General features: G+C 57.6%; 1 protein-coding gene across 1 annotated transcript; it reads left to right on the forward strand.

Moving 5' to 3' along the window:
* The first annotated feature begins 268 nt into the window (after window positions 1-268).
* Window positions 269-5,049, forward strand: LOC137458686 (uncharacterized). Its single transcript, XM_068170029.1, has 4 exons — window positions 269-283; window positions 1,536-2,491; window positions 3,282-4,210; window positions 4,577-5,049. Exons 1-3 carry the CDS (start codon window positions 269-271, stop codon window positions 3,298-3,300), a joined length of 990 nt encoding a protein of 329 aa, XP_068026130.1. The 3' UTR covers window positions 3,301-4,210; window positions 4,577-5,049.
* Window positions 5,050-20,578: the final 15,529 nt, after the last annotated feature.

Consider the following 20,578-nt stretch of genomic DNA (forward strand, 5'->3'; position numbering starts at 1 on the left):
GGGAGGGGGCGGGAACGAGAGGACAGCTGCGTCACAAGGGGGCGGGGTTTGAGTGAAATAGGATGGTTATGGAGGGGGCGGGGAAAGGGCTGAGGGAGGTTGCAGGAGGTGGGACTGGAGGACTGGAGGCAGGGCTGGAGAGTGACAATTGGATGGCTATAGGAGGGGGCGGGGCTGGAGGAGGGCAGCAGGATGGCTATGGGGGGGCGGGGAATAGCGCAGACTATGTCACGGGGGGCGTGGCCTGAGCAGCTGGGGCAGAGAGGCGATGGCTGCTGATTACGTCAGAGCAAGGGGGCGGAGCACCTAGGCGGGAGTTGGGAGGAGGGCACCAGGGCTGCCCCGCGCGGTGACATCAGAGAGTGGAGTGGGGCCGCGGGGAGCGCGGAAAAGGGAGAATGGGAGGGGAGAGGAGGAGGAGGGGTGGGAGGGAGAGGCTGGGGGGGGTCATTAGTGGCCACCCAAGCTCGATACTGATCCAGACCGGTCCAAGCCGGTCCAGACCGGTCCAAACCGGTCCAAACCGGTCCAAGCCGGTCCAGACTGGTCCAAACCGGTCCAAACCGGTCCAGACCGGGCCAGACCGGTCCAGACTGGTCCAAGCCGGTCCAGACTGGTCCAGACCGGTCCAAGCCGGTCCAGACCGGTCCAGACCGGTCCAGACCGGTCCAAGCCGGTCCAGACCGGTCCAGACCGGTCCGGACCGGTCAAAACCGGTCCAAACTGGTCCAGACCGGTCCAAACCGGTCCAAACTGGTCCAGACCGGTCCAAACCGGTCAAAACCGGTCCAGACTGGTCCAAACTGGTCCAGACCGGTCCAAACCGGTCCAAACCGGTCCAAACTGGTCCAGACCGGTCCAAACCGGTCCAGACCGGCCCAGACCGGTCCAAACTGGTCCAGACCGGTCCAAACCGGCCCAGACCGGTCCAAACCGGTCCAGACCGGTCCAAACCGGTCCAGACCGGCCCAGACCGGTCCAAACCGGTCCAAACCAGTCCAAACCGGTCCAGACCGGTCCAAACCGGTCCAGACCGGTCCAGACCGGCCCAGACCGGTCCAAACCGTTCCAGACCGGTCCGGACCGTTCCAGACCGGTCCGGACCGGTCCAGACCGGTCCGGACCGGTCCAGACCGGCCCGGACCGGTCCAGACCGGTCCAGACCGGTCAAAACCGGTCCAGACTGGTCCAGACCGGTCCAGACCGGTCCAAACCGGTCCAAAACACTCCAGACTGGTCCAAACCGGTCCAAACCAGTCTACACTGGTCCAAACTGATCCATACTGTTCCAAAATGGTCCAGACTGGTCCAAACTGGTCCAGACCGGTCCAGACTGGTCTAGCCCTGGCTCCATACTGGTACATACTGGTACATACTCGTCCCCCCTCTCTTCCTCTCTCCTCCCTTCCCCTTCCTTATTCCTTTCCCACCCTCCCCTCCCCTTTTGCCGCCCACCCCTAACCCCTTTCCCGCCTTTGCGCTTTCCCCTCCCTCCTATTGGCCGCACCGCGCCAGAAGCTCCCTCCCCCTTTTAGCTTGGTGGGGGGAGGGGGCATGGCCAGCCACCCGCCTCCGCTTCACTTTCTCCCTCCCTTATTTGGGGGGGTGGCGTGGCCAGCCCCCCACCTCGCTTCTTCACTGCCCTCCCTTTGTGGGTGTGGCCAGCCGTCCTCCTCCGTTTCACTCTCCCTCCCTTATTTGGGAGGGGGCGTGGCCAGCCAGTCCCATCGCAGTGCACTCCCAGTCCTTCGCATTCTCTCCCAGTTCCCTCCCATTCCCATTCCACTACACCCAGTTCCTCCCTGTCCTTTCCCACTCCCTTTCCAAAACCCTTCCAGTGCCCTCCCAGTCCCTTCACTGTTCCCTACCAATTCCCTCCCAGTTTCCTCCCGCTCCCTCCCAGTCCCCTCCAATTTCACTCAGGTCCTCCCAGTTCCCTCCAAGTCCCCTTCCAGTTTGACCCAGGCCCTTCCCAGTTCCTTCCCAGTCCCCTCCCATCCCTCCCATTCCCTACCACTGCCCTCCCTGTCAATCCCAGTCCACCCAAGCCCCTAACAGTCCATCCCAGTCCCTTTCATTCCCTTCCCAGTTCACTCAGTCCCATCCCAATCCCATCCCTGTCCCTTCCCTGTCCCTTCCCAATCCCCTTACTGTCCCATCCCACTCCATCCCAGTCCCTGCCAGTCCCTCCCAGTCCATTCACACTATGTCCCCTCCCTGTCCCTCCAAGTCCCCTACCATACTGTCCCACTCCCTTCCCATCCCCTCCCAGTCCCTCCCTGTTTATTCCTGTCCCTTACAGTACCTCCCAATCCCTTCTAGTCCTATCCCAGTATGGGAGGAGACCAGTAGGGACCAGGAGGCACTGGGAGACATGCCTGGACCAGCTGGAGGCATTGCTGGAGCCCTGGGAGACAACTGGAAGCAGCAGGAACTCAACTGGGAGCACTGGGAACAACTGGGAGACAACTGGGAGAGCACTGGGAGCACTGTGAGTATCTCCACATAACCCCCAGTGCCCCCCTCAGCCCCTCCAGACCTCCTCAAAGTCTTTCCAGAGTCTCTGAGTTCTTCCCAGTGCCATTCAGAGCCCTTCCCAGTACCTCCCAGTTAACCCTTATAGTTCTCCAGCGCCCCCTCACTCCCCCCAGTAACCCTCCCCCCCCCAGATCTTTTCACAGCCTCCCAGTACCTCCCAGTGCCCCCCCAGAGCCCTTAACAGCCTCCCTGTCCTTCACAGTACTGTCCTGAGCCCTTTCCAATTCCCTCCCTGATCCATCCCACTCCATCCCAGTCCCTTCCAACTCTTTTCCTTTCCCATTCCCTTCTTAGTTCCCTCCCAATCCCCTCCCACTGGCTCCCCACTCCCCTCCCAGTCCCGTCGCAGTGCACTCCCAGTCCTTCCCAGTCTCTCCCAGTTCCCTCCCATTCCAGTACACCCAGTTCCTCCCTGTCCTTTCCCACTCCCATCCCAGTCTCTTCCCAGTGCCCCCCCAGTCCATCCCCGCCCCTCCCAGTTCCTCCCATTCCATCCCAGTCCCTTCACAGTCCCCAACCAGTCCCTTCCCCATCCCTTTCCAGTACCCTCCCAGTTCTACCTGCACTACCTGGCAAGAGCCCTGGTGGACAATTGGAAGCAGTAGCATCCCCACTGGGAGACAACTGGGAGCACTGGGAGCATGACCCAGGAATTCCCAGTACCCCCCCTCAGTCCCCCATTTCCCTCCCACAGCCCTTTACAGCCTCCCAGTCCATCCCATTTTCTCCTACACCTTTCCCAGTCTGGGAGGAGACTGGTAGGGACTGGAAGTTTCTGGGAGAGTCTGGGAGCCGTACCTGCAGCACCTGGAGTCAGACCTGGAGCCCTGGGAGACAACTGGAAGCAGCAGGAACCCAACTGGGACAAAACTGGGAGACAGCTGTGAAAGTGCCCTCTCAGTCCCTGCCAGTCCCTCCCAGTCCATTCCCACTATGTCCCCTCCCTGTCCCTCCATGTCCCCTCCCATACTGTCCCACTCCCTTCCCAGTCCCTCCCTGTTTATTCCTGTCCCTCCCAGTACCTCCCAATCCCTTCTAGTCCTATCCCAGTATGGGAGGAGACCAGTAGGGACCAGGAGGCACTGGGAGACATACCTGGACCAGCTGGAGGCATTGCTGGAGCCCTGGGACACAACTGGACCGCCCCAAAGTCTTTCCACAGTCTCTGAGTTCTTCCCAGTGCCATTCAGAGCCCTTCCCAGTACCTCCCAGTTAACTCTTAGACTTCCCCAGTGCCCCCTCACTCCCCCCACAGTAACCCTCCCCTCCCAGAGTCCTTTCACAGCCTCCCAGTACTCCCCACTACCTCCCAGTACCTTCCAGTAACCCCCAGTGCCCCCCTGAGCCCTCCCAGTTCCACCGAGGAAGTCCTTCCACAGCCTCCCAGTGACCCTCTGTACCCCACTGAGCATCCCCAATTCCTCCCCAGAGTCCTTCCACAGTCTCCCAGTACCTCCCCACTACTGTCCTGAGCCCCTCCCAGTGCCTCCCAGTCCTTTCCCAGTCTGGGAGGAGGCTGGCAGGGGCTGAGAGGCACTGGGAGGGACTGGGAGCCATACCTGCAGCACCTGGAGTCAGTTCTGGAGCCCTGGGATACAACTGGAAGCATCAGGAACTCAACTGGGAGCACTGGGAGGAACTGGGAGACAACTGGGAGAGCACTGGGAGCACTGTGAGTATCTCCCCATAACCCCCAGTGACCCCTTCACCCCCTGCAGACCGCCCCAAAGTCTCTCCACAGTCTCTGAGTTTTTCCCAGTGCCATTCAGAGCCCTTCCCAGTACCTCCCAGTTAACCCTTATAGTTCTCCAGTGCCCCTCACTCCCCCCCAGAGTCCTTCCACAGCCTCCCAGTACCTTCTAGTACTTCCCAGTAACCCCCAGTTCCTCCTAGTACCTCCCAGTCTCACATAATCAACCAGGTTTGAAGAGACCTCAGATCTCATCAATTCCCTCCTATGTCTGCATCCCTATCCCCTCCTCACAATTAAACCATGGCTCCAGCTGCCACATCCAGTTCTTTTTTGGAACACCTCCAGGGATGGGGACTCCACCACCTCCCTGGGCAGCACATTCCAATGGCCAGTTCCTCTTTCTGGGATGAACTTTGTCCTCACCTCTAGCTTAAACCTTCCCTGGCACAGCCTGAGACTGCGTCCTCTTGTTCTGGTACTGGGTGCCTGGGTGAACAGACCAAACCCCACCTGGCTACAATCTGCCCTCAGGTAGTTGTAGAGAGCAAGAAGGTCTCCCCTGAGCCTCCTCTTCTCCAGGCTAAGCAACCCCAGCTCCCTCAGCCTTGCCTCACAGGGCTGTGCTCCAGACCCCTCCCCAGCTTTGTTGCCCTTCTCTGGACACCTTCCAGCATCTCAACATCTTTCCTAAACTGAGGGGCCCAGGAACTGGACCCAGAACTCAAGGTGTGGCCTGACCAGTGCTGAGCACAGGGCAGAATGACCTCCCTGCTCCTGCTGGCCACACTGTTCCTGATGCAGGCCAGGATGTATTTGGCCTTCTTGGCCACTTGGGCACACTGCTGGCTCATGTTCAGCTGGTGTCAACCAGCACCCTCAGGTCCCTTTCCAGCCTGGTTCCTATCCAGCTAGTCTGACCCCAGCCTGTAGCAATGCCTGGGGTTGTTGTGGTAATGTGTAGAACCTGGCACTTGCATGTGTTCAATAGCATGCCCTTGGACTCTGCCTGGAGGAAAGCAGAAAGTATCTATGGAAGGTTTCAGGACAGGAAAGAACAACAGGCTGCTGACGACGGAAGAACGGTCTGATGATAAAGAAGAGCTGACTGCAGTAAACAGCCTGAAGCGCGAGACAGAAGGACGCTCGCCTCCGTGCTGGAGAAGCTCAACCTGATATGGGATGAAGATAATAATGGAGAGCTGCATATCAAAGGAGAAAACTCAATTAGCAGCAGTGGTGCAAGAATGCCAGGGAATTGCTTAGCCTGCTTGGTTTTTCCTACATACACTGCTTGTTCTGTACCACTAAACAATTCCTGCTTCACCAACCAGGGAGTCCGTGCATGCTTTCCAAACTCTGCCCATCTGTCCAGCCTGTCAGGGTCCCTCTGCTGAGCTCTCCTACCTTCCAGCAGATCAACTCCTGCCCCCAGCTTGGTGTCATCTGCAAAGTTATTGATGATGGACTTGCTCCCCTCATCCAGATCATCAATACAGATATTGAACAGGATGGGACCCAGCACTGATCCCTGGGGGACACCACTAGTGCCCGGCTGCCAGCTGCATGTGGCACCATTCACCACCACTCTCTGGGCCCAGGACTCCAGCCAGTTCCTAACCCAGCACAGAGTGCTCCTGTCCAGGATGTGGGCTGTTCTGCTTGGCCAGGAGTTTGTTGTGGCAGACAGTGTCAAAGGCCTTGCTGAAGTCCAGGCAGACTACATCCACAGCCTTCCCCACACCTACCAGGCAGTCACCTGGGCATAGAAGGAGATCAGGTTGGTGAGGCAGGACCTGCCCCTCCCACCAAATCTTTGCTGGCTGGGCCTGAGCCCTTGCCCGTCCTGCAGGTTTGCTGTGATTGCCCCCAGGACGATCTGCTCCATAGTCTTGCCAGGCACTGAGGTCAGGCTTACAGGCCTGGAGTTCCCAGGTTCTTCCCTCCAGCCCTTCTCGTGAATGGCATCACACTGGCAGCTTCCAGCCACCTGGGACCTCTGTGGTCATGCAGGACTGGTGGCAAATGTTGGACAGTGGCTTGGAGCTCATCTGCCAGAGCTCTCTGCCCTGGGATGGATCCCATCTGGTGCCATAGACTTGTGAGGGTCCCAGTGGTATCCCAGTCCCTCCCAGTTCTTTCCCAGTCCTTCTCAGTCAGATTTTTCTGACAGCTCTTGGAAGAACATTTCTGTACAGGTGTTCCCCAGGGCTCCTCAGCTGCTCATAACTCAACAATCTTGGAGGGGAATAAAACCCATGGAAAGCTGAGCGTGAAGTGACAAAGCAGGCACCGCCCCCCCCCAGGGTGGCACCGCCCCCCCCCAGGGTGGCACCGCCCCCCCCCCAGGGTTGCACCGCCCCCCCCCAGGGTGGCACCGCCCCCCCCCAGGGTGGCACCGCCCTTCCCAGCGTGGCACCGCCCTTCCCAGCGTGGCACCGCCCTTCCCAGCGTGGCACCGCCCCCCCCAGGGTGGCACCGCCCCTTCCCAGGGTGGCACCGCCCTTCCCAGGGTGGCACCGCCCTTCCCAGCGCGGCACCGCCCCCCAGCGCGGCACCGCCTCCACCCATGTGGCACCGCCCCCCAGCGTGGCACCGCCCCCTCAGCGTAGCATCGCCCCCCAGCCTGAACCCCACCCCCCAGCGTGGCACCGCCCTCAACAACATGGCGCCGGATGCTTTAAAACGGCTCAGTGCAGGGTCGTGGCTGGTAGAGGTTGGAGCTCTTCTGCTGTGTCCCGGGTCAGTGCCAGTCTCTGCTGCTTTGTGGGGTTTCTCTATAGCAGCCGCTGGAGCTGCGCGGGGCTTGGGGGTGTGGCCGCCCGCGGTGCTGCGCGGGGCTTTGGGGGGGGTGGCCGCCCGCGGTGCTGCGCGAGGCTTTGGGGGGGTGGCCGCCGGCGGTGCTGCGCGGGGCTTTGGGGGGGTGGTGGCTGCTGCCTCAACTGTACCCAGAGATACCTGTAACTCTGTGCTTCTAATGCATGCAATAATGACGGAAGTGTGGAGCTGTAAGTGATAACAGAATTGGCCCTTTATCTCTTTTTCTTTTCTAGTACGCCCAGTGTTTCCCCACTCCTGTTAGGAGTCTTGTCTGCAGGACTCTTGCTGTTCTCCACATGTGGGGTGTGTGTGTATGTCTACATCAGGAGCAGTCTATACGTTGTGCTTTGGAGAACAAGACCACAAGTAAGTCTGCTTTGTGTTGCACTCATGAGGAATGAGCTGCCCTGGGAGGTGATGGAGTCACCATCACTGCAAGTGTTTAAAGTAAGACTGGATGAGGCACTGAGTACCATGGTTTAGTTGATTAGATGGTGGTGGGTGATAGGTTGGACTCAGTGTTCTGGAAGGTCTTTTGCAACCTGGTTAAGTCTGTATTCTATTCTGCTTTCCTGATTGCTCCCAGCATGGCCCCTGTGTTCTCCCTCTTCTTCCCAGTAACTCCAAAATCCTTTTCTAGTGCTCCCAGTGCCTTCCCAAGTCTCCCAGTGGGGCCCCAGATCTTCCCTCAGTGGGGAAGTGTTCTCCCAGCATGCCAAACTCTCTTCTTGGTGCTCCAAGTACCACCAGATGCTGAGTGTGTGTTTTGGGACAGCATCAGTTCACAGCTCTGTGAGTTAAATGAACGCTGAAGGGAGAACAAATGATTTTGTGGTATTTTTATTGAATGCATGCTAACCTCCTCAGAGCTTTACAATGTGAGTAACTGAGATCTGTTCTTTGCTTTTTGCTTTATTCTTTACAGATTGACTCTTTGCTTTCCACTTCATTAACCGAGCAAGCAAGACGTGCAGCAGCGACACGGTCGGCACAAGGGCTACGGCTGCTGCGACGGTACAGCCTCGCCCTGCCAGCCTAGCAGGGGATCTCCTGCTTGGCTTGTGTGGGCTCCAGGTAGGGTTTGATCTGTCAGTCAGGAAGGAAAGGCTGAAAAAGAAACTGCTCAGTCCACGCTTTTACCGAGGAGCTGAAACTTCTTCCAGTGTAGACTCCAACCGAGCAGGTAGGTAAGCAAGCAGAAGTCCTCTGATGGGTATAATGGGAGTGGCAAAGAGACTTCCCTTGTTTCCAGTGTGGACAACCTCTTGTTTGTCCCCTGACCCCAGGAGCTTCTCACAGGGGCTGTGTTCCTCACTAACAGCAAGGCTGCGCTCGGCCCCTGGGGATGCTGCAACCGTAGCAGAGAAGTTGTGCTCCTGGCAGTTCTCTCTCCACCTGGATCAGGATGAAGGTGCAGGCCATTGCTCTGCAGCTAGGCACCGCTGGGAGCTGCAGCTGGTGCCCAGATCAAAGACAGCTTTGTCTCTAAGGCCAGTGCTTCTCTGCAGAGAAACCAAGATTTCTCTGTAGGTGTTGCCCAGGGTTCCTCATCTGCTCAGAATGCCCAGCTCCAGTGCCAGGCTGATGTCCCCTCACAGCCGTCACTCTGTCGGTGCTTGCCTAGAAGTGCCGGAAATCTTCCTGGAACTATTGGAGAAAAGGAAGCTTTGTCTGTCTCTGTTTGCAGTGCCCTGAGAAGGACTTGTACCGACACAGGCTCAGAAAGCTGAAACAAAACAATGAGAGCAACAGATGGAAGAGATGGGTTGATTGCCAGCAAGAAATGCACCAACTGCAAGGTGATTATGGGGTAGTAAATCCCTGAAGGTGTGACACGCTTGGAGATGCAGACCTGCGCAGCAGCTGTCACAGAGGAGGGAAGCGCAGCAAAAACTCAGCTGCGTGCTGAAGGTGCAAATCCTACTGAGAAGGGCATCCGTGGGTCGGGGTGATAAAAAGCGGGGCAGCCCCTCAGCTGTCTCTCTTTCCTTCCATGATACCACATGGGGGTGGGTGCTGATGCAGGAGAGGAGCAGGTGAGTGAGGGGCGGGGGATGCTGCCCAAAAAAGCTGCCTGAATGCTCTCAGAGGGGATGAAAACCCATGAAAAAAATTTAAGTGTTAGTGTGAGGTATTCCAGCAGAGAAAAAGCTGTGCTCTTAATCGAGAGATTGCAGAACAGTAGTAATGTGGATGCAAAAAGGCTTTGAAATGACTCTTATTTGCAAACTAAAAAACCCCACAAGACACACAAAAGAAACATCACTGGTTTTATTTTTAGTTTCTTAATTTGAATGGGAAGTCAAGGGGAATATAGAGGCATGTGGGGACTAATGGAAGGTCTCCTGTGGGTATTTTAGTCGGATGGTTAGGGTTAGTTGTGGTGGTGGGGGGAAAGCTTTGCAGTAGTGGCCTTTGTGGCGGGGGTCCAAATAACCCTAAATATCCAACTAATCCTTTGGGAGACTCTCCAGAGGCCCTCCTCATCCCTCTATGTGCCCCCAAATTCCCCTTTGATACCCCCAGGTGCACCTTAGGTGCCAACCGATCCCCTTAAGAGGGGTGGCAACACTGACCAGTTAGGGGCTTCTCTTGCCCCTGTGTGTGGGGAGCAGCTGAGTGCGGCCCTCTTTGAAGGTTTTTCCATTTGTATTGAAAACTAAGAAACAAAAAGAAAAAAACCCCAAAGGAACAAAGAAGGGCAACCCCCCCCCTCCCATGACAGACAAAAAGGAAGGTCTACTGTTTTTATGTGATACACATGTTATATTTATGCTTTGAAACCCTGTTTTGCTCTCCCTAGAATTTGCTTTTACATTCCAGAAGCTCTCCTGTTTAAGTGGATGTAGAAGAATAGTATGATGTGGGAAGGTGTTTTGGGATAGCTTTGGAAGACTACGGGGAAGATTTGCCTTTGCTCGAGTCAGAGAAAGCTATGTTTTGCCTTTGACTCTGAGAGTAATGTAAACACTTTGGAACCGAAGGAGAGAAACTGGGCAGAGTTTGGTTGGACGTGTTAAAATAGTTTTGTTGTTACGACCTACTGTATGCCTTAATTACACGTATGCCAGTAGAAAATGCCCAACTGAGATGTGCCACGTGTGCCTTCTGATTAGACTATATAACTTTGCTGTATAATGTAATAAATGTCTTCAGCTGCTTACATCTGGCCCAGAAAGCACTGCTCGAAGTAATTAAAACATCAATACTACAACAAATGGTCACCCCGGACAGAGGTAAGTGACTGGGGAAACTGAGCGTCGGTGCCTCCTGTTGAGGAGCACGTATGGGTAATGAAAGAACAAAAGAAGATAACTTGATACTCAGAGTCATTTACTTACATCTTGGAGGGAAAAAAAAGGGCAACAATGTAGAATGAAAAGACATGGGAGCGGGGAGGGATGGCGGCAACAAAAGTAAACAAAATTGTTACATCTTCCCTTACAACACAGGGACTAATTAAAGATTCTTTAGATCAATTAGCAGAGCATTATAAAGCTGTTACAATAGTAATGCCATTTCACCAGAACAAAGCTCTTCTTTGACATCTACGCCCCCCAGCCCTTCTCCCCCACCATGGCCACTAAGCTCACCTGCACCCCTGGAGCTGCAGTCACTGGCACCTGGCCAATAGCAACAGCAGCCCACTCCCCCCCTGCTGCTGGACACCCTCCCACTAACCCTTAAAAGTTTTTCCATGTGTTTTAATTGTGGACAGAAGGGACACTTTAGGCAAAAAGCATGACTTGGGAGAAGATGACTGTCCTAGAAGCCTGTAAGAAACACTGATTGCCAGATACTTTTGTGTACTTTAGGAACTGCTGCTGTAAGTTGTATGCACTGACATCCAGCAATATGGAGTGGAGAAGAGACAGTGGCATCTGCTACAAGCACCTTGAGTTTTAGGCTCAAAAACATCAATGTAGCTCAAAATTGCTGCTATCGCCTCCTATGGAAGTCTCCATGCCTTCAGGGAATCCTACATTTGACCTCGAGGCTGCCTGGAAGGGCAGCTGGTGTGAATTCGGTGGCTTTCTCCCCACCCCCCTTTCCCCCCCCTCTCTTTGTCCCTATGGTGCCTTTGCTAGCCGGCCGCCTCCCCCCCCCCCCCCATTTCTCCCCCCCTTTCTGATAACCTCTCTAGTCTATGAAAGTTGTGTTCTGATTTAAAGCAACAATGATTATTTCATTATTTCTGATTGTGATGTGTTTTAGAGATTTTTTTTTTTGTTTTTAATAGTTGTTTTACCTGTAAGCATAATGAATAGTAAGTATTTAGTGTTTATAAGTATTAAGTAATTAGTGATTGTACTAAGGTACTAAGGTGTTAGGATAAGAGTTTGATATAGGGATATTATAGAATGAGATTTTTGTTTCTTTGTATTCAAAATCGTTTTAAGAGAAGGATTATATATATTAAAAAAAAAAAGGATGCATATTTTATAACAGGTTGGATGTGTTAAAATAGTTTCATTGCAACCTATTGTATGCCAGCAGAAAATGCCCAACTGAGATGTGCCACGTGTGCCTTCTGATGAGACTATATGACTTTGCTGTATAATGTAATAAATGTCTTCAGCTGCTTACATCTGGCCCAGAAAGCACTGCTCGAAGTAAAACCTCTATACTACAGTGTTAATTCGTAAGAAGGGAGGCTTTGAAATGGGGTACGTGGGGTTCTCAAATATATAAATGTGCAGTGTGTATCTATCATATGCAAAGAGTGGCTTTTTAAAAGTATCGATTTTGTTGTCGATTGGTTGTTTTTTATGTGAATGGAAAACCCTCTGAACAGAGGCTGGCTGAGCCTGATAGGAAAAATTAACCGTTCTGTATAAAATAAGAATTAACATGGGAAAAGATTAACCTTTTATATAACCCCCGGCTGGGCTCGGCTCCCTTCGGCGGCTCGGGTGGGCTCGGCTCCCTTCGGCGGCTCGGGTGGGCTCGGCTCCCTTCGGCGGCTCGGGTGGGCTCGGCTCCCTTCGGCGGCTCGGCTGGGCTCGGCTCCCTTCGGCTCCTCGGCTCGGCTCGCCTCCCTTCGGCGCCTCGGCTGGGCTCGGCTCCCTTCGGCGCCTCGGCTGGGCTCGGCTCCCTTCGGCGCCTCGGCTGGGCTCGGCTCCCTTCGGCGCCTCGGCTGGGCTCGGCTCCCTTCGGCGCCTCGGCTCGGCTCGGCTCCCTTCGGCTCCTCGGCTGGGCTCGGCTCCCTTCGGCTCCTCGGCTAGGCTCGGCTCCCTTCGGCGCCTCGGCTCGGCTCGGCTCCCTTCGGCGCCTCGGCTCGGCTCGGCTCCCTTCGGCTCCTCGGCTCGGCTCGGCTCCCTTCGGCGCCTCGGCTCGGCTCGGCTCCCTTCGGCGCCTCGGCTCGGCTCGGCTCCCTTCGGCGCCTCGGCTCGGCTCGGCTCCCTTCGGCTCCTCGGCTCGGCTCGGCTCCCTTCGGCTCCTCGGCTCGGCTCGGCTCCCTTCGGCTCCTCGGCTCGGCTCGGCTCCCTTCGGCTCCTCGGCTCGGCTCGGCTCCCTTCGGCTCCTCGGCTCGGCTCGGCTCCCTTCGGCTCCTCGGCTCGGCTCGGCTCCCTTCGGCTCCTCGGCTCGGCTCGGCTCCCTTCGGCTCCTCGGCTCGGCTCGGCTCCCTTCGGCTCCTCGGCTCGGCTCGGCTCCCTTCGGCTCCTCGGCTCGGCTCGGCTCCCTTCGGCTCCTCGGCTCGGCTCGGCTCCCTTCGGCTCCTCGGCTCGGCTCGGCTCCCTTCGGCTCCTCGGCTCGGCTCGGCTCCCTTCGGCGCCGCCCTCCCCGTGACAGCGCCTGCCCTTCCCAAGATGGCGCCGTCCTCCCCGTGACAGCGCCTGCCCTTCCCAAGATGGCGCCGCCCTCGCCCCCTCGGCTCTGACCTAGCCAGCGTAACCCTCGTCCCCTCTGCTTTCTCTGCTCCGCATCAGCTCAGTGTCGACTCTGCTGCTCTCTGGAGTTGTTTTGTCCCTGCTGCAGGACTCTGCCACGGGTCTGGGGGTGGGCAGCAGCGAGGGGGCGGGGGTGGGTGTCGATTTGCCGCGGTCAGGAGCAGTCTGCTCCCAGTTCACGAGCTGTTCTCCTGTCTCTCCCAGCTCTTGCAGGCTGACCCCAATGCCCCCAGACTCGCCCAGCGATCCCAGGGTGAACCCAGCGCCTCCCAGTCTCTGCCAGTGCTCCCGGGAACTGCAAAATCCCTCTCCAGTCCTCCCAGGAACGCAGTGAGTGACCTCCTGTCCCACGCGGTGCTGCCAGTAAAACCTCTCCGATCCTATTCTCGGTGACCTCGCAGCAACAACAGTGCTCCCAGGAACTCCAAGATCTCCCTCAAGGGCTCCCAGTACTGCAATGTGTTCTCCCAGTCCCTTCCCTGTTTGTCCCTGTCCCTCCCAGCTTGTCCCAGTCTGTAACAATCGCTTTGCTATCCCTACCAAGTCCCTTCCCACACTGTCCCAGTCCCTTCCCAGTCCCTTCCCAGTTTCATTCCCAGTCCTTTCCCACTGCATCCCAGTCCCTTCGCAGTACTCTCCCATTCCCAGCCAAGTCCCTTCCCAGTTTCCTTCCAGTCCCTCCCAATTTCTCCCACTACCTCCCAGTTCTTCTTAGTCCCTTGCCAGTTCCCTCCAGGTCCTTTCCAGTCCATCCCATTCCCACCCAGTCCCTTCCCCGTCCTATCCCAGTCCATCCCACTCCATCCCGGGCCCTCCCAGTCCCTTCCCATTCCCTTCCCAGTTCCCTCCCATTCCGTCCCAGTCCTTCCCAGTCTCTCCCCCCCCATTCCTGTCCATCCCAGCCCCTCCCATTCCCTCCCCGTCCCCTCCCAGTCCGCCCAGTGCCCTCCCAGTCATTCCCAGTTCCTCCCATTCCCTCTCAGTCCCCTCCTGGTCCATTCCCAGTGCCCTCCCATTCCCTCCCCGTCCCCTCCCATTTCACTCTGGTCCTCCCAGTGCACTCCCAGTCCCCTCCCACTTTGTCCCAGTTCCCTCCCTGTCCCTTCCCAGCCCCTTCCCAGTCCCTCCCACTCCATCCCAGTCCCTCCCATTCCCTCCTGTTCCACCCAGTCCCTCCCACTCCCTCACTGTCCCTTCCCAGTTCCCTCCCAGTCCGTCCCAGTGCTCTCCCCATACCTTCCCAGTCTCTTCACAGTTCCCTCCCAGTTTCGCCCAGGCCCTTTCCAGTCCCTCCCAGCAAGCTCCCAGTCCTGCCCTGTCCCTCCCAATTCCCTCTCAGTCCACCCAGTCCCTCCCACTCCCCTCCCAGTTCCCTCCCAGTTTGTCCCAGGCCCTTACCAGTCCATTCTCACTTTCCTCCCTGTCCCCTCCCAGTCCCTTCCCAGTGCACTCCCAGTCCCTTCCCAGTGCACTCCCAGTCCCTTCCCAGTGCACTCCCAGTCCCTTCCCAGTGCACTCCCAGTCCCTTCCCAGTGCACTCCCAGTCCCCTCCCATTCTCTTCCAGACCCCTCCCATTCTCTCCCAGTCCCTCCAAGCCCCTCCCTGTCCATCCCAGCCCATCCCTGTCCATCCCAGTCCCCTCCCACTTAGTTCCAGGCCCCTCCCTGTCCCTTCCCACTCCCCTCCCTGTCCCTTCCCACTCCCCTCCCTGTCCCTTCCCTGTCACCTCCGTGTCGCTTCCCTGTCGCCTCTGTGTTGCTTCCTTGTCCCTTTCTTGTCGCCTCCTTGTCTCCTCCGTGTTGCTTCCTTGTCCCTTCCTTGTTCCATCCCAGTCCCCTCCCATTTTGTCCCAGGACCTTCCCAGTCCCCTTCCAGTCCCCTCCCAGTCCACCCAGTTTCTCCCAGTCCCTTTCCAGTCCCTTCCCAGGCCTTCCAAGTTTCCTCCCATTCCTTCCCGGTCCTTCCCAGTGCCCTCCTAGGTCCTCCCAGTTCCCTCCAAGTCCCCTCCCACTTAGTTCCAGGCCCTTCCCAGTCCCTTCTCAGGTCCCTCCCAGTCCCATCCCAATCCCCTCCCAGTCCCTTCCCACTGCCCTTCCTTGTGCATTCCCAGTTCCCTCCCAGTTTGTCCCAGGACCTACCCAGTCCCTTCTCAGTCCCTCCCAGGCCCTTTCCAGTTCCTTCCCAGGCCCTCCCATTGCCTCCCAGTTCCCTCCAAGTCCCCTCCCACTTAGTTCCAGGGCCTTCCTAGGCCGTTCCCAGTGTCCTCCCACTCCATCCCATTCCCCTCCAGTCCACCCACTTCCTCCAGTCCCTTCCCAGGCCCTCCCAGATTCCTCCCATTCCCTCCCAGTTCCCTCCAAGTCCCTTCCCACTTAGTTCCAGGCCCTTCCCAGTCCCTTCCCAGTTTGACCCAGTCCACCCATTCCCTCCCACTCCCCCCCACTCCCTTCCCAGTCCCTTTCCAATACCCTCTCACTCCCCTCCCGCTCCCTTTCCATTAGCCTTCCAGTGCCCTCCCAGTCGCCTCCCAGTTTGTCCCAGTCCCTTTCCTGGTCCTCCCAGTTTCCTACCAGTCCCTCCCATTCCCTCCTGGTCCCCTCCCAGTCCACCCAGTTCCTCCCAGGCCCCTCCCAGTCTCTTCCCATTCCCTTTCCAGTGGTCACCCAGTCTTTCCCACTGCCCTCCCAGTCCCTCCCAGTGCCCTCCCATTTCACTCGGGTCCTCCCACTTCCCTCCAAGTCTGCTCCCAGGGTGTCCCAGTCCCTTCCCACTTTGTCCCAGTCCCTTCCCAATCCCCTCCCAGTCCCTTCCCACTCCCCTCCCTGTCCATTCCTTGTTACTTTCCAGTTCCCTTCCAGTCCCCTCCCAGTTTGTCCTAGTCCCCTCCCAGTCCACCCAGTTCCTCCCAGGCCCTTTCCCGTCTCTTCCCAGTCCCTCCCGTTCCCTCCCATTCCCTCCCAGGTCTTCCCAGTTCCCTCCAAGTCCCCTCCCATTTAGTTCCAGGCCCTTCCCAGTCCCTTCAAAGTTTATCCCAGTGCCTACTCAGTTCCATCCCAGTCCATCCCACTCCACCCAGTCTCTCCCACTCCCCTCCCAGTCCCTTTGCATTACCCTTCCAATTCCCTCCCACTTCCCTCCCTGTCCCCTTCCAGTTTGTCCCAGTCTCTTCCCAGTTTGTCCCAGTCTCATCCCAATCCCCTCCCTGTCCCTTCCCAGTCCCTTCCCACTCCCCTCCGTCCCTCCCCAATTCCCTCTTTGTCTCCTCCTTGTCCCTTCCCAGTCCCCTCCCAGTCCACCCATTTCCTCCCAGTCCCTTCCCAGGCCCTCCCGGTCCCCTCCCAGTCCTTCCAAGTGCCCTCCCAGGTCCTCCCAGTCCCTTCCCACTCCCCTCCCAGTCCCTTCCCACTCCCCTCCTTGTACTCTCTTTGTTCTCCTTGTCTCCTCCTTCTCCTCTCCTTGTCCTTTCCATGTCTCTTCCTTTTCCCTTCCCAGTTAAATCCCAGTCCCCTCTCAGTTTGTCCTAGGCCCTTTCCAGTCCCTTCCCAGGCCCTCCCAGTTTTCTCCCACTCCCTCCCGGTCCCCTCCCAGTTCTTCCAAGTGCCCTCCCAGGTCCTCCAAGTCCCCTCCCACTTAGTTCTAGGCCCTTCCCTGTCCCTTCTCAGTTCCCTTCCCACTCCCCTCCCTGTCCCTTCCCACTCCCCTCCCTGTCCCTTCCTTGTCGCCTCCGTGTCGCTTCCTTGTCCCTTTCTTGTTGCCTCCGTGTTGCTTCCTTGTCCCTTCCTTGTTCCATCCCAGTCCCCTTCCAGTCCCCTCCCAGTCCACCCAGTTTCTTCCAGTCCCTTCCCAGGCCCTCCAAGTTTCCTCCCACTCCATCCCACCCCCTCCCATTCCTTCCCGGTCCTTCCCAGTTCCCTCCAAGTCCCCTCCCAGTTAGTTCCAGGCCCTTCCCAGGCCCTTCCCAGTTTGTCCCAGTCCCTTCTCAGGTCCCTCCCAGTCCCATCCCAATCCCCTCCCAGTCCCTTCCCACTGCCCTTCCTTGTGCATTCCCAGTTCCCTCCCAGTTTGTCCCAGGACCTACACAGTCCCTTCTCAGTCCCTCCCAGGCCCTTTCCAGTTCCTTCCCAGGCCCTCCCATTCCCTCCCAGTTCCCTCCAAGTCCCCTCCCACTTAGTTCCAGGCCCTTCCCAGTTTGTCCCAGTCCCTTCTCACTCCCCTCCCAGTCCCTTCTCACTCCCCTCCCAGTCCCTTCTCACTCCCCTCCTTGTCCCCTCCTTCTACCCTTCTTGTCCCTTCCTTTTCCCTTCCCAGTTCCATCCCAGTCCCCTCCAATTTGTCCCAGGCCTTTTCCAGTCCCTTCCCAGGCACTCCCAGTTTCCTCCCACTCCCTCCTGGTGCCCTCCCAGTCCTTCCAAGTGCCCTCCCAGGTCCTCCAAGTCCCCTCCCAGTTAGTTCCAGGCCCGTCCCATTCCCTTCTCAGTTCCCTCCCACTCCCTCTCACTCCCCTCCCTGTCCCTTCCTTGTCCCGTCCCTGTCCCTTCCCACTCCCCTCCCTGTCCCTTCCTGGGTCCTCCCAGTTCCCTCCAAGTCCCCTCCCAATTTGTCCCAGGCCCTTCCCAGTCCCGTCCCAGTCCCTTCCTGTCCCTTCCCAGTCCCTTTGCACTGCCCTCCTTTTCCCTTCCCAGTTCCCTCCCAGTCCCCTCCCAGTTTGTGCCAATCTCTTCCCACTCCCCTTCCTTGTCCCTTCCCAGGCCCTCCCAGTTCCCTCCCACTCCATCCCAGTTCCACCCATTCCCTCCCGGTCCCCTCCCAGTCCGCCCAGTCCTTCCCAGTGCCCTCCCATTCCCTCCCAGTCCACTCCCAGTTCCCTCCAAGTCCCCTCCCAGTTTCTCCCAGGCTTTTTCCAGACCCTTCCCAGTACCCTCCCAGTCCCTTCCATTCCCTCCTGGTCCACCCTGTCCCTCAAACTCCCCGCACTGTCCCTTCTCAGTCCCTTCCAACTCTTTTCCCTGTCCCTTTTACATTCCCATCCCAGTGCCTAAGCAGTCCCCTCCCAGTCCCCCTCCCAGTCCCTTCCCAGTTTGTCCCAGTGCCCTCCCTGTCCCTTCCCAGTCCCTTCCTGTCCCTTCACTGTCACTTCCCAGTCCCTTCACAGTTCATCCACTTCCCAACCAGTCCCCTCCCAGTTTGTCCCAGTCCATTCCCATTCCCCTCATAGTTCCCTCCCCATCCTTCCCAGTTCCTCCCATTCCCTCTCAGTCCCCTCCCATTTCACTCAGGTCCTCCCAGTGACATTGCCAGTCCCCTCCCAGTTTGTCCCGGTGCCCTCCCTGTTCCTTCCCACTCCCTTCACACTCCCTACCCATTCCATTCCCAGTCCCTTCCAACTTTTTTCCCTTCCCATTCCCTTCTTAATTCCCTCCCATTTCCCTCCCACTGGCTCCCCACTCCCCTCCCAGTCACTTGCCACTCCCCTCCCAGTCCCGTCGCACTGCATTCCCAGTCCTTCCCAGTCTCTCCCGGTTCCCTCCCACTCCCATCCCAGTACACCCAGTTCCTCCCTGTCCTTTCCCACTCCCATCCCAGTCTCTTCTCAGTGCCCCCCCAGTCCATCCCAGCCCCTCCCAGTCCATCCCAGTTCCTCCCATTCCATCCCAGTCCCTTCCATGTCCCCTACTAGTCCCTTCCTAGTTTTCCCCAGTCCTTCCCAATCCCCTCCCATTCAACCCATTTCCTCCCAATCCTTTCTCAGTCCCTTCCCAGTCCTTGCCAGTCCCTGCCAGTTCCTCCCCAGTCCCTCCCAGTCCTGCCCAGTGGCCCTCCCACTCCCCTCCCAGTGCCCCTCCCAGTCCTCTTCAAGTCCCTTCACAGTCCCCAACCAGTCCCTTCCCCATCCCTTTCCAGTTCCCTCCCAGTCATACATGCACTACCTGGCAAGAGCCCTGGTGGACAATTGGAAACAGTAGCATCCCCACTGGGAACACTGGGAGACAACTGGGAAACAACTGGGAGCACTGGGAGCATGACCCAGGAATTTCCAGTACCCCCCTCAGTCCCCCATTTCCCTCCACAGCCCTTTACAGCCTCCCAGTCCATTCCCACTATGTCCCCTCCCTGTCCCTCCACGTCCCCTCCCACACTGTCCCACTCCCTTCCCAGTCCCCTCCCAGTCCCTCCCTGTTTATTCCTGTCTCTCCCAGTACCTCCCAATCCCTTCTAGTCCTATCCCAGTATGGGAGGAGACCAGTAGGGACCAGGAGGCACTGGGAGGCATACCTGGACCAGCTGGAGGCATTGCTGGAGCCCTGGGACACAACTGGAAGCAGCAGAAACCCAACTGGGAGCACTAGGGGTCCCTGGGAGGAACTGGGAGACAACTGGGAGAATCTCCCCATGACCCCCAGTGCCCCCCTGAGCCCCTCCAGACCGCCCCAAAGTCTTTCCACAGTCTCTGAGTTCTTCCCCGTGCCATGTAGAGCCCTTCCCAGTACCTCCCAGTTAACCCTTAGACTTCCCCAGTGCCCCCTCACTCCCCCCCAGTAACCCTCCCTACCCCAGATCCTTCCACAGCCTCCCACTGCCCCCCCCAATTCCCCTCCAGAGCTGTTAACAGCCTCCCAGTCCTTCCCACTATTGTCCTGAGCCCTTTCCAGTACCCTCCCAGTCGTTTTCCAATCCCCTCCCTGTCCCTTCCCAGTCCCTTCCAACTCTTTTCCTTTCCCATTCCCTTCTTAGTTCCCTCCCAATCCCCTCCCACTGGCTCCCCACTCCCCTCCCAGTCCCGTCGCAGTGCACTCCCAGTCCTTCCCAGTCTCTCCCAGTTCCCTCCCATTCCCATTCCAGTGCACCCAGTTGCTCCCTGTCCTTTCCCTGATCTCCTTCTATGATCAGGTGACCCGCCTGGTGGATGTGGGGAGGCCTGTTGATGTAGTCTACCTGGACCTCAGCAAGGCCTTTGACACCGTCCCCCATAGCAAACTGCTGGCCAAGCTGTCAGCCCATGGCTTGGACGGGAGCACACTGCGATGGGTTAGGAACTGGCTGGAGGGCCGAGCCCAGAGAGTGGTGGTGAATGGTGCCACATCCAGCTGGCAACCAGTCACTAGTGGTGTGCCCCAAGGATCAGTGCTGGGCCCTGTGCTCTTTAACATCTTTATTGATGATCTGGATGAGGGCATTGAGTCCATCATCAGTAAATTTGCTGACGACACCAAGCTGGGGGCAAGAGTTGATCTGCTGGAGGGTAGAGAGGCTCTGCAGAGAGACCTGGACAGGCTGGACAGATGGGCAGAATCCAACGGCATGAGATTTAACACATCCAAATGCCGGGTTCTGCACATTGGCCACAACAACCCCATGCAGTGCTACAGGCTGGGGTCAGAGTGGCTAGAGAGCAGCCAGGCAGAGAGGGATCTGGGGGTGCTGGTTGATGGTAGGCTTAACATGAGCCTGCAGTGTGCCCAGGCAGCCAAGAGGGCAAATGGCATCCTGGCCTGCATCAAGAACAGTGTGGCCAGCAGGAGCAGGGAGGTCATTCTGCCCCTGTACACTGCACTGGTTAGGCCACACCTCGAGTACTGTGTCCAGTTCTGGGCCCCTCAGTTTAGGAAGGATGTTGACTTGCTGGAACGAGTCCAGAGA

Source organism: Melanerpes formicivorus, unplaced genomic scaffold (genome assembly GCF_026170545.1).
Source record: "Melanerpes formicivorus ecotype bairdi unplaced genomic scaffold, bMelFor1.0.p_v2 SCAF_271, whole genome shotgun sequence".
Lineage (NCBI taxonomy): Eukaryota > Metazoa > Chordata > Aves > Piciformes > Picidae > Melanerpes > Melanerpes formicivorus.